The following is a 15334-nucleotide window of genomic DNA, read 5'->3' on the forward strand; positions in this document are numbered from 1 at the left end:
AATCAGCACTTCCATTTTCTTAGCATTTGGTTGCAAAAATTCGGCGGACATCCATTGTTTAATTTTGTTAAGACACGCCTCTAGCTGATACCTGTATCATCATACAGGTATCATCTCGCATGGTATCATTGTACATGTATTAATGTAGGTGATATCATACAGGTATCATCATACATGGTATCAACATACATGGTATCATACATGTATCATAATGCTGGCATCATCATACATGGTATCAGCATACATGGTATGATCATTCATGGTATCATCATACATGTATCATCATACATATCGTCATCATACTGGTATCATGCATGGTGTCATCGTACATGGTAACATCTTACATGTATCATTATACATGTAACATACATGTATCATGCATGGTATCATACAAGGCATCATCATACATGTATCATCACCCTTGCATCATCATACATGTATCATGCTGGCATCATCATACATGTATCATGCTGGCATCATCATACATGTATCATGCTGGCATTATCATACATGTATCATCACCCTGGCATCATCATTCATGTATGACTTGAATTTGAAATTGTGTGCAAGAAAAAGTTGAATATATATATATATATATATATATATATATATATATATATATATATATATATATATATATATATATATATATATATATATGGATATATGGCCCAGGCCTATTGAATAGTGTATGAAAGTTCAATTCCTGCCTTCTTCACTTCTGTGACAACCTCTTTAAAGTGTTGTAATCCATCAGAAATATGAAGCATCATGCCTTGCAACGGATTTAAATGGGTGTCATTGCGAATTTTTTTACGGTGATGCGATTTTTTTTTATTTTTTAAATGATATCCACAAAGTTCAGGTGTGACCGTGTGTTGACTTTGTGTGCTGGTTGAATTGTTTTTCTGCACTATGACTAGGAAATGGGGACGGTGTGGCGCAGTGGGAGAGTGGCCGTGCGCAGCACGAGGGTCACTGGTTCAAATCCCACCTAGTACCAACCTCGTCACGTCCGTTGTGTCCTGAGCAAGACACTTCACCCTTGCTCCTAATGGGTGCTGGTTGGCGCCTTGCATGGCAGCTCCCTCCATCAGTGTGTGAATGTGTGTGTGAATGTGGAAGTAGTGTCAAAGCGCTTTGAGTACCTTGAAGGTAGAAAAGCGCTACACAAGTACAACCCATTTATTTATTTAAATGTGGCTTGGATTGGTTCATATAAGTAAATGCCTAATCAGTCATTCAAAGTTGACTTCTATAGCCCTTCATTACAAATGTCTCAAAGGGCTGTACAAGCCACAACCACATCCTGGGGCTCAGATCCTACATCAGGGCAAGGAAAAAGTCAAGCCAATGGGCACAATGAGAAACCTTGGAGCGGACCCCAAATGTGGGGAGACCTCCAAAATGCTGAGGTGGCGGTGCACCCTTGTTCACAAGCCAATGATGATGTTAGTGTGGTGGTTGTATAATAAATGTGCTTTACCTACGCTGACGTGAGGAGAGGTATGCATTCAAAGGGAAAGAGATGTGTCTGTGTGGAATACACGAGGTCACCAAGGACAAGGTCTTGGCTCCTCCACAGCGAAAATGTTCTGTTGGCGCAGGTGGAAGAGTGGCTGTGCCAGCAACCTGAGGGTTCCTGGTTCAATCCCCACCTTCTACCAACCTCGTCATGCCTGTTGTGTCCTTGAGCAAGACACTTCACCCTTGCTCCTGATGGTTTGTGGTTAGGGCCTTGCATGGCAGCTCCCTCCATCAGTGTGTGAATGTGTGTGTGAATGTGGAAATAGTGTCAAAGCGCTTTGAGTACCTTGAAGGTAGAAAAGCGCTACACAAGTATAACCCATTTATCATTTGGTGCTTGTTTTAACCCTCTTTATTTACATCTCTGCAGGATACTTGTGCTGGGATCTCTATACTCCTGCTTCCACTCTACCACCAGGACTTCTGGGTAATGTAGTGACTCCACAAGTACCGATACACATAAAAGCTAACCTTTACCACAGCCAGTCAAATCCATATTGTGTTGAAAATACCCTTACATACTCTGATTTTCTCACACACTGAATTTGGGGATTTCTTTTGTAAGCCGCCTATGGATTTTAGATATTCACAAATAATGAAATATTTTCCCGTGTAATCAAACCATGAGTTTTAACTTCTGAATGATATTGTAATTTGTTGATGTTTATCACAGAATATGACAAACTCCTGCTCTTTCTTTTCTTGAAGAGAGTGCCACCCTGCCCCAAGATGTCAGATAACAACCAGCCAAGCCCTCCTAGACCAGGGCCACTGGTAAGCCAGTTGCTTGACATGTCTTAGTGCTGAAAGCAGTCATGGATGCAAATAATGTTACATGGACTACTGGAAGGTGGCAGGTTGCATCAACGTGGGAGAAGTATAGTTGGGTTTCTGCACGTCCGTAGGATTTGAAAGGGTCACAGTGCATTGTGGGTCGCGGTCACCATTTTTGTTGAGTTGGACACGGTGCTGTGAGACAACAAGCCAGTGGGAAAATGAAGCGAAGGGAGACAAACTGGACCGTGTTCCAAAGGCTCGCGACCTTTGTTAGAAGACGCAGCAGATGGTGTCGGGGAGTATGGCAGTTGCTAAAAATGATGTCACACTTCGTCCAGCTCCTCCCGGGGTATCCTGAGGCGTTCCCAGACCAGCTGGGAGACACAGGCCCTGTTTACGCTAAGCCGGGAAGTTTATCCAGGGTAAATCCCACCTAACCTTATCTGAACAATATCCAGTGTTGTGCTATTTCAATGAACTGGAATACAGTGTGACTATTTTAGTCAATTACACCTGAGACATCATACATTAATCACATATTTATTGGACACAAAAGTACACAATGTGATAAAGAACATTTGACTACAATCAAACTAGGGATCTAGATATCTGGTCAGGAAACTCATCACTCTTTTGCCTTCACCTTCATTGTCCATTCCTTTTTGCTGACTTTATATACTCTGGACCTAGACGTTGAGTCCGTGACATACATGACGCACAATAACTGATACAGTCTGCTTTGCCAGTCCAAAAGCATTCAATGTTTTCCGTAGTCTTCGCTCGACGGCCAGGTAATACAAAGCACACGCTACCTTTTTTAGTACATCCATGAGAGCCCGCATTCTCGTTGTCTCTCCTTTCACAAATGGACAAAGTTTTTGGCTAAGTAGAATCACAGCTGACCTGGACATTGGTCAGCTGGACTCTTGCCGTCCAAGAAGTGTTGTATCCCAAATAGCTGCAATGGCTTTCTCTTAAGGTATTGATGTGTGATTTCCACAAGCATCTGTACATGTAGAAGAAGGAGAAACACAGGCATGTCTGGATGACTCGCCTCCATATTTCCAGTGATTAGCTCTGAGTTACGAAACTGCTTTATTATGAAGCTGGCTGTGGCGCGGTCTTTTTGACGTCACTTCCTGTGTGGGGCGCAGTCTTTCTGGTGTCACTTCCTGTGTTGGTCATAGTCTTTCTGCCGTTATTTCCTCTCCGAACTCACTTTAGGATCAATGAGTCCATACAAAGCTGAAACGGGGTTTAGGCTAAATAATTATGCCTTTAGGGGGTTATCCAGTTTAGTGTAGACATAGCCATAGTCTCCCCGACGTGTCCTTGGTCTTACCTGTGGCCTCCTAACGGTCCGACATGCTCTTAACACCTCCCCAAGGGAAGGCATCCATGTGGCATCATGACCAGATGCCAGAACCACCTCACCTCACCTGCGCTCCATGTGGAGGAGCAGCACCTTTACTCTGAGCTCCTCCCCAATGACAGATCTTCTCACCCTATCTCTAAGGGAGAGACCCGCTACCCCACGGAGAAAACTCATTTCACCCACTTGTAATCTTGTCCTTTCGGTCTTAACCGAAAGTTCATGAGCATAGGTGAAGATAGGAACATAGATCGACCGGTAAATTGAGAGCCTTACCTTCCGTCTCAACTCCTTTTTAGGGTTTGCATCACTGCAGACACTGCACCGATCCGCCTGTGGATCTCATGGTCCACTCTTCTCTCACTCACAAACAACACGTTGAGGTACTTAAACTCCTCCACTTAGGGCAAGATCTCCCCAACTCAGAGTTGGGACTCCACCCTTGAGAACCATGGACTCTGATTTGAAAGTGCTGATTCTCATCCCAGTCGCATCACACTCGGCAGCGAAGCCATCCAGTGAGAGCTGAAGATCCTGGCCAGAAGAAGCCAGGACAAAGAATGGGTGACACGATCATACAGGGAGCAGAGCGCCACTATCAGACCGTCTGTTACCCCATACCCTCTGAACACTCCCCAGGGCTACGGTCCAATGCCTTATCCAAGTCCACAAAGCATGTGTAAACTGGTACTTGGCAAACTCCCATGCAGCCTCCTCACCCTGCTGAGAGTATAGAGCTGCTATTTGAGGTCAAAGCATAATAATCGTGTATCAGTAAGTACAATATGCCTGCTTAAAGTACTTTGCAAAGCTTTATTTTGTTGTGCACAATGACACCAGGATGTTATTGTGAAGTGTGCTGCTGTTGTGAGCTTGACCAGTAAGAAGATTTGCCGTAGAAACGCCAGCCTCTCAAGTTGCTGTTTGTACATTGATCTTACATCCATGATGTCATTCACAATTGCATGGCTTCTTCTTGCTAGCTTTAGCTTCCCACTTTCAAGTGGCCATATTGTTTCATTCAGGACCAATTGGAAAATGGACCAACTGGATAATGTGCATTTGAATTAGTTATTTTTTCAAATCCATTTGAGACTATAGCTGCAACTAATGATTATATTAATATTCCATTAGTCAACGATTATCTTAACGATTTGTCGACTAATCAGAGAATAAATCTTGCATATGTATAAAGGCTCTCATTTTTCCATTGACTTCTAAATGAAGCTTTAGTGGTTTTAAGCATGTGCTTACTGACAACAAAGATGACTACTTCACTCAATATTTATTCATATTATTCACTGATTTATTGATTATTGGTTGACTAATGGCAGTTTTAGCACTAACATTCACATATGTCACTGCCACCTCAGGGATTCTAAATGCACACTTCCTTCAATTGTGGCTCTTAGCTACCTGCTGCCATCAGCTGGAAGATTGTTTAACTGCACTCATAGTCTTTTTTTTTTTTTTACAGTAACTCAGCCTTCACCTCTTTAGCTTCAATGTCCTCTCAAAGCACTTTACAGGGAAAGCAGAGAAGCCATCATTTGTTTGATTTGTATCACTTTTTTTATGTTTCCTTCTCCAGCAATTTCTGCTGAGTAACAAGCTGGAAAGTGCCATGTGGCTGTCACGTGTCTTCACAGTCTACTGCTCCATCATGTTCATACTGCCAGTGTTGGGGTGAGTGTGCACCACTTGAGCCTTTGTGACCTAAAGACTAAACATGGACCCCTACAGACCCTACGCGGCGGCCAACTTCTACCAGCGGGCACTTTTGGCTAATGCTCTCACCAGCGCCTTGCGCTTGCACCAGAGACTTCCCAGGTTCCAGCTGAGTCGGGCGTTCCTGGCCCAGGCCCTGCAGGAAGACAGCTGCCATTACCTGCTCTACTCTCTCATCCTTGTCAACTCCTACCCCATCACTAGTATCCTTTCTCACCAGCACAGCTTTGTTTACATCGCCACAATGTTCCAAATATACAGTATTTAAACATACACAATCATATGTAACACCAAGCTTAAACACAATAATTAAATTAATTATTACATTATTTAAATTATTGATGATAATTACACTCTGACATATATACACACACTATTTAACATGTATTAGAGTATATGTGCATTGTGACATCATGTATACAGACACTGTTTAAGAATATAATATGTGACATGTATACACACACTGTTTAACATGTATAAGAGTATACTATGTGACATCATGTATACACACTGTTTAACATGTATAAGAGTATACTACGTGACATGTATACACAATGTTTAACATGTATAAGAGTATACTATGTGACATCATGTATACACAATGTTTAACATGTATAAGAGTATACTATGTGACATGTATACACACACTGTTTAACATGTATAAGAGTATACTATGTGACATGTATACACACTGTTTAACATGTATAAGAGTATACTATGTGACATGTATACACACACTGTTTAACATGAATAAGAGTATACTATGTGACATCATGTATACACAATGTTTAACATGTATAAGAGTATACTATGTGACATGTATACACAATGTTTAACATGTATAAGAGTATACTATGTGACATGTATACACACACTGTTTAACATGTATAAGAGTATACTATGTGACATGTATACACACACTGTTTAACATGAATAAGAGTATACTATGTGACATCATGTATACACAATGTTTAACATGTATAAGAGTATACTATGTGACATGTATACACAATGTTTAACATGTATAAGAGTATACTATGTGACATGTATACACACACTGTTTAACATGTATTAGAGTATATGTGCATTGTGACATCATGTATACAGACACTGTTTAAGAATATAATATGTGACATGTATACACACACTGTTTAACATGAATAAGAGTATACTATGTGACATCATGTATACACACACTGTTTAACATGTATAAGAGTATACTACGTGACATGTATACACAATGTTTAACATGTATAAGAGTATACTATGTGACATCATGTATACACACTGTTTAACATGTATAAGAGTATACTACGTGACATGTATACACAATGTTTAACATGTATAAGAGTATACTATGTGACATCATGTATACACACTGTTTAACATGTATAAGAGTATACTATGTGACATGTATACACAATGTTTAACATGTATAAGAGTATACTATGTGACATCATGTATACACACACTGTTTAACATGTGTAAGAGTATACTATGTGACATGTATACACAATGTTTAACATGTATAAGAGTATACTATGTGACATCATGTATACACACTGTTTAACATGTATAAGAGTATACTATGTGACATGTATACACAATGTTTAACATGTATAAGAGTATACTATGTGACATCATGTATACACACACTGTTTAACATGTATAAGAGTATACTATGTGACATCATGTATACACACACTGTTTAACATGTATAAGAGTATACTATGTGACATGTATACACAATATTTAACATGTATAAGAGTATACTATGTGACATGTATACACACAATGTTTAACATGTATAAGAGTATACTATGTGACATGTATACACACTGTTTAACATGTATAAGAGTATACTATGTGACATCATGTATACACACACTGTTTAACATGTATAAGAGTATACTATGTGACATGTATACACACACTGTTTAACATGTATAAGAGTATACTATGTGACATGTATACACACACTGTTTAACATGTATAAGAGTATACTACGTGACATGTATACACAATGTTTAACATGTATAAGAGTATACTACGTGACATGTATACACAATGTTTAACATGTATAAGAGTATACTATGTGACATGTATACACACACTGTTTAACATGTATAAGAGTATACTATGTGACATGTATACACACACTGTTTAACATGTATAAGAGTATACTATGTGACATCATGTATACACAATGTTTAACATGTATAAGAGTATACTATGTGACATGTATACACACACTGTTTAACATGTATAAGAGTATACTACGTGACATGTATACACAATGTTTAACATGTATAAGAGTATACTACGTGACATGTATACACAATGTTTAACATGTATAAGAGTATACTATGTGACATCATGTATACATAATGTTTAACATGTATAAGAGTATACTATGTGACATCATGTATACACAATGTTTAACATGTATAAGAGTATACTATGTGACATCATGTATACACAATGCTTAACATGTATAAGAGTATACTATGTGACATCATGTATACACAATGTTTAACATGTATAAGAGTATACTATGTGACATGTATACACAATATTTAACATGTATAAGAGTATACTATGTGACATGTATACACACAATGTTTAACATGTATAAGAGTATACTATGTGACATGTATACACACTGTTTAACATGTATAAGAGTATACTATGTGACATCATGTATACACACAATGTTTAACATGTATAAGAGTATACTATGTGACATCATGTATACACAATGTTTAACATGTATAAGAGTATACTATGTGACATCATGTATACACACTGTTTAACATGTATAAGAGTATACTATGTGACATCATGTATACACACAATGTTTAACATGTATAAGAGTATACTATGTGACATCATGTATACACACAATGTTTAACATGTATAAGAGTATACTATGTGACATGTATACACACACTGTTTAACATGTATAAGAGTATACTATGTGACATGTATACACACACTGTTTAACATGTATAAGAGTATACTATGTGACATGTATACACACACTGTTTAACATGTATAAGAGTATACTACGTGACATGTATACACAATGTTTAACATGTATAAGAGTATACTACGTGACATGTATACACAATGTTTAACATGTATAAGAGTATACTATGTGACATGTATACACACACTGTTTAACATGTATAAGAGTATACTATGTGACATGTATACACACACTGTTTAACATGTATAAGAGTATACTATGTGACATCATGTATACACAATGTTTAACATGTATAAGAGTATACTATGTGACATCATGTATACACAATGTTTAACATGTATAAGAGTATACTATGTGACATGTATACACACACTGTTTAACATGTATAAGAGTATACTACGTGACATGTATACACAATGTTTAACATGTATAAGAGTATACTATGTGACATCATGTATACACAATGTTTAACATGTATAAGAGTATACTATGTGACATCATGTATACACAATGTTTAACATGTATAAGAGTATACTATGTGACATCATGTATACACACTGTTTAACATGTATAAGAGTATACTATGTGACATCATGTATACACACAATGTTTAACATGTATAAGAGTATACTATGTGACATGTATACACACACTGTTTAACATGTATAAGAGTATACTATGTGACATGTATACACACACTGTTTAACATGTATAAGAGTATACTATGTGACATGTATACACACACTGTTTAACATGTATAAGAGTATACTATGTGACATCATGTATACACAATGTTTAACATGTATAAGAGTATACTATGTGACATCATGTATACACACTGTTTAACATGAATAAGAGTATACTATGTGACATCATGTATACACACTGTTCAACATGAATAAGAGTATACTATGTGACATCATGTATACACAATGTTTAACATGTATAAGAGTATACTATGTGACATCATGTATACACAATGTTTAACATGTATAAGAGTATACTATGTGACATCATGTATACACAATGTTTAACATGTATAAGAGTATACTATGTGACATCATGTATACACAATGTTTAACATGTATAAGAGTATACTATGTGACATCATGTATACACACTGTTTAACATGAATAAGAGTATACTATGTGACATCATGTATACACACTGTTCAACATGAATAAGAGTATACTATGTGACATCATGTATACACAATGTTTAACATGTATAAGAGTATACTATGTGACATCATGTATACACAATGTTTAACATGTATAAGAGTATACTATGTGACATCATGTATACACAATGTTTAACATGTATAAGAGTATACTATGTGACATCATGTATACACAATGTTTAACATGTATAAGAGTATACTATGTGACATCATGTATACACAATGTTTAACATGTATAAGAGTATACTATGTGACATGTATACACACAATGTTTAACATGTATAAGAGTATACTATGTGACATGTATACACACTGTTTAACATGTATAAGAGTATACTATGTGACATCATGTATACACACAATGTTTAACATGTATAAGAGTATACTATGTGACATCATGTATACACACAATGTTTAACATGTATAAGAGTATACTATGTGACATGTATACACACACTGTTTAACATGTATAAGAGTATACTATGTGACATGTATACACACACTGTTTAACATGTATAAGAGTATACTACGTGACATGTATACACAATGTTTAACATGTATAAGAGTATACTATGTGACATCATGTATACACAATGTTTAACATGTATAAGAGTATACTATGTGACATCATGTATACACACACTGTTTAACATGTATAAGAGTATACTATGTGACATGTATACACACACTGTTTAACATGTATAAGAGTATACTATGTGACATGTATACACACACTGTTTAACATGTATAAGAGTATACTATGTGACATGTATACACACACTGTTTAACATGTATAAGAGTATACTATGTGACATGTATACACACACTGTTTAACATGTATAAGAGTATACTATGTGACATCATGTATACACAATGTTTAACATGTATAAGAGTATACTATGTGACATGTATACACAATGTTTAACATGTATAAGAGTATACTATGTGACATCATGTATACACACTGTTTAACATGAATAAGAGTATACTATGTGACATCATGTATACACAATGTTTAACATGTATAAGAGTATACTATGTGACATCATGTATACACAATGTTTAACATGTATAAGAGTATACTATGTGACATGTATACACACAATGTTTAACATGTATAAGAGTATACTATGTGACATCATGTATACACACAATGTTTAACGTATAAGAGTATACTATGTGACATGTATACACACACTGTTTAACATGTATAAGAGTATACTATGTGACATCATGTATACACACACTGTTTAACATGTATAAGAGTATACTATGTGACATGTATACACACACTGTTTAACATGTATAAGAGTATACTACGTGACATGTATACACAATGTTTAACATGTATAAGAGTATACTATGTGACATCATGTATACACACTGTTTAACATGTATAAGAGTATACTATGTGACATGTATACACACACTGTTTAACATGTATAAGAGTATACTATGTGACATGTATACACACACTGTTTAACATGTATAAGAGTATACTACGTGACATGTATACACACACTGTTTAACATGTATAAGAGTATACTATGTGACATCATGTATACACACAATGTTTAACATGTATAAGAGTATACTATGTGACATGTATACACACACTGTTTAACATGTATAAGAGTATACTATGTGACATGTATACACACACTGTTTAACATGTATAAGAGTATACTACGTGACATGTATACACAATGTTTAACATGTATAAGAGTATACTATGTGACATCATGTATACACAATGTTTAACATGTATAAGAGTATACTATGTGACATGTATACACACACTGTTTAACATGTATAAGAGTATACTATGTGACATGTATACACACACTGTTTAACATGTATAAGAGTATACTATGTGACATGTATACACACACTGTTTAACATGTATAAGAGTATACTATGTGACATCATGTATACACAATGTTTAACATGTATAAGAGTATACTACGTGACATCATGTATACACACTGTTTAACATGTATAAGAGTATACTATGTGACATGTATACACACAATGTTTAACATGTATAAGAGTATACTATGTGACATCATGTATACACACTGTTTAACATGAATAACAGTATACTATGTGACATCATGTATACACAATGTTTAACATGTATAAGAGTATACTATGTGACATCATGTATACACAATGTTTAACATGTATAAGAGTATACTATGTGACATCATGTATACACACTGTTTAACATGAATAAGAGTATACTATGTGACATGTATACACAATGTTTAACATGTATAAGAGTATACTATGTGACATCATGTATACACAATGTTTAACATGTATAAGAGTATACTATGTGACATCATGTATACACAATGTTTAACATGTATAAGAGTATACTATGTGACATGTATACACAATGTTTAACATGTATAAGAGTATACTATGTGACATCATGTATACACAATGTTTAACATGTATAAGAGTATACTATGTGACATCATGTATACACACTGTTTAACATGAATAAGAGTATACTATGTGACATCATGTATACACAATGTTTAACATGTATAAGAGTATACTATGTGACATCATGTATACACAATGTTTAACATGTATAAGAGTATACTATGTGACATCATGTATACACAATGTTTAACATGTATAAGAGTATACTATGTGACATGTATACACACACTGTTTAACATGTATAAGAGTATACTATGTGACATCATGTATACACACACTGTTTAACATGTATAAGAGTATACTATGTGACATGTATACACAATATTTAACATGTATAAGAGTATACTATGTGACATGTATACACACAATGTTTAACATGTATAAGAGTATACTATGTGACATGTATACACACTGTTTAACATGTATAAGAGTATACTATGTGACATCATGTATACACACACTGTTTAACATGTATAAGAGTATACTATGTGACATGTATACACACACTGTTTAACATGTATAAGAGTATACTATGTGACATGTATACACACAATGTTTAACATGTATAAGAGTATACTATGTGACATGTATACACAATGTTTAACATGTATAAGAGTATACTATGTGACATCATGTATACACACAATGTTTAACATGTATAAGAGTATACTATGTGACATGTATACACACAATGTTTAACATGTATAAGAGTATACTATGTGACATGTATACACACACTGTTTAACATGTATAAGAGTATACTATGTGACATGTATACACACAATGTTTAACATGTATAAGAGTATACTATGTGACATCATGTATACACAATGTTTAACATGTATAAGAGTATACTATGTGACATCATGTATACACAATGTTTAACATGTATAAGAGTATACTATGTGACATCATGTATACACACTGTTTAACATGTATAAGAGTATACTATGTGACATGTATACACAATGTTTAACATGTATAAGAGTATACTATGTGACATGTATACACAATGTTTAACATGTATAAGAGTATACTATGTGACATGTATACACACACTGTTTAACATGTATAAGAGTATACTATGTGACATCATGTATACACACACTGTTTAACATGTATAAGAGTATACTATGTGACATGTATACACAATGTTTAACATGTATAAGAGTATACTATGTGACATGTATACACACAATGTTTAACATGTATAAGAGTATACTATGTGACATCATGTATACACAATGTTTAACATGTATAAGAGTATACTATGTGACATGTATACACACAATGTTTAACATGTATAAGAGTATACTATGTGACATCATGTATACACACAATGTTTAACATGTATAAGAGTATACTATGTGACATGTATACACACACTGTTTAACATGTATAAGAGTATACTATGTGACATGTATACACACACTGTTTAACATGTATAAGAGTATACTATGTGACATGTATACACACACTGTTTAACATGTATAAGAGTATACTATGTGACATCATGTATACACAATGTTTAACATGTATAAGAGTATACTATGTGACATGTATACACACAATGTTTAACATGTATAAGAGTATACTATGTGACATCATGTATACACAATGTTTAACATGAATAAGAGTATACTATGTGACATCATGTATACACAATGTTTAACATGTATAAGAGTATACTATGTGACATCATGTATACACAATGTTTAACATGTATAAGAGTATACTATGTGACATCATGTATACACAATGTTTAACATGTATAAGAGTATACTATGTGACATCATGTATACACAATGTTTAACATGTATAAGAGTATACTATGTGACATCATGTATACACAATGTTTAACATGTATAAGAGTATACTATGTGACATCATGTATACACAATGTTTAACATGTATAAGAGTATACTATGTGACATCATGTATACACACTGTTTAACATGAATAAGAGTATACTATGTGACATCATGTATACACAATGTTTAACATGTATAAGAGTATACTATGTGACATCATGTATACACAATGTTTAACATGTATAAGAGTATACTATGTGACATGTATACACAATGTTTAACATGTATAAGAGTATACTATGTGACATCATGTATACACAATGTTTAACATGTATAAGAGTATACTATGTGACATGTATACACAATGTTTAACATGTATAAGAGTATACTATGTGACATCATGTATACACACAATGTTTAACATGTATAAGAGTATACTATGTGACATGTATACACACAATGTTTAACATGTATAAGAGTATACTATGTGACATGTATACACACACTGTTTAACATGAATAAGAGTATACTATGTGACATGTATACACACAATGTTTAACATGTATAAGAGTATACTATGTGACATGTATACACACACTGTTTAACATGTATAAGAGTATACTATGTGACATGTATACACACACTGTTTAACATGTATAAGAGTATACTATGTGACATGTATACACACACTGTTTAACATGTATAAGAGTATACTATGTGACATGTATACACACAATGTTTAACATGTATAAGAGTATACTATGTGACATGTATACACACACTGTTTAACATGTATAAGAGTATACTATGTGACATCATGTATACACAATGTTTAACATGTATAAGAGTATACTATGTGACATCATGTATACACAATGTTTAACATGTATAAGAGTATACTATGTGACATCATGTATACACACTGTTTAACATGTATAAGAGTATACTATGTGACATGTATACACAATGTTTAACATGTATAAGAGTATACTATGTGACATGTATACACAATGTTTAACATGTATAAGAGTATACTATGTGACATGTATACACACACTGTTTAACATGTATAAGAGTATACTATGTGACATCATGTATACACACACTGTTTAACATGTATAAGAGTATACTATGTGACATGTATACACAATGTTTAACATGTATAAGAGTATACTATGTGACATGTATACACACAATGTTTAACATGTATAAGAGTATACTATGTGACATCATGTATACACAATGTTTAACATGTATAAGAGTATACTATGTGACATCATGTATACACACTGTTTAACATGAATAACAGTATACTATGTGACATCATGTATACACAATGTTTAACATGTATAAGAGTATACTATGTGACATCATGTATACACAATGTTTAACATGTATAAGAGTATACTATGTGACATCATGTATACACACTGTTTAACATGAATAAGAGTATACTATGTGACATGTATACACAATGTTTAACATGTATAAGAGTA

General features: G+C 34.3%; 1 protein-coding gene across 2 annotated transcripts in view; it reads left to right on the forward strand.

The window, feature by feature from the left end:
• tmem33 (transmembrane protein 33) overlaps positions 1–15334 on the forward strand; it is a 29612-nt gene that overhangs the window by 4794 nt on the left and 9484 nt on the right. For both annotated transcript variants that reach the window (XM_061892190.1, XM_061892191.1), the window contains exons 2-5: positions 1898–1954; positions 2236–2301; positions 5268–5362; positions 5420–5607. In XM_061892190.1, coding sequence (XP_061748174.1) covers positions 1898–1954; positions 2236–2301; positions 5268–5362; positions 5420–5607 — 406 coding nt within the window. The remainder of the gene's footprint in view (positions 1–1897; positions 1955–2235; positions 2302–5267; positions 5363–5419; positions 5608–15334) is intronic.

The sequence above is a fragment of the Nerophis ophidion genome, linkage group LG29, assembly GCF_033978795.1.
Source record: "Nerophis ophidion isolate RoL-2023_Sa linkage group LG29, RoL_Noph_v1.0, whole genome shotgun sequence".
Lineage (NCBI taxonomy): Eukaryota > Metazoa > Chordata > Actinopteri > Syngnathiformes > Syngnathidae > Nerophis > Nerophis ophidion.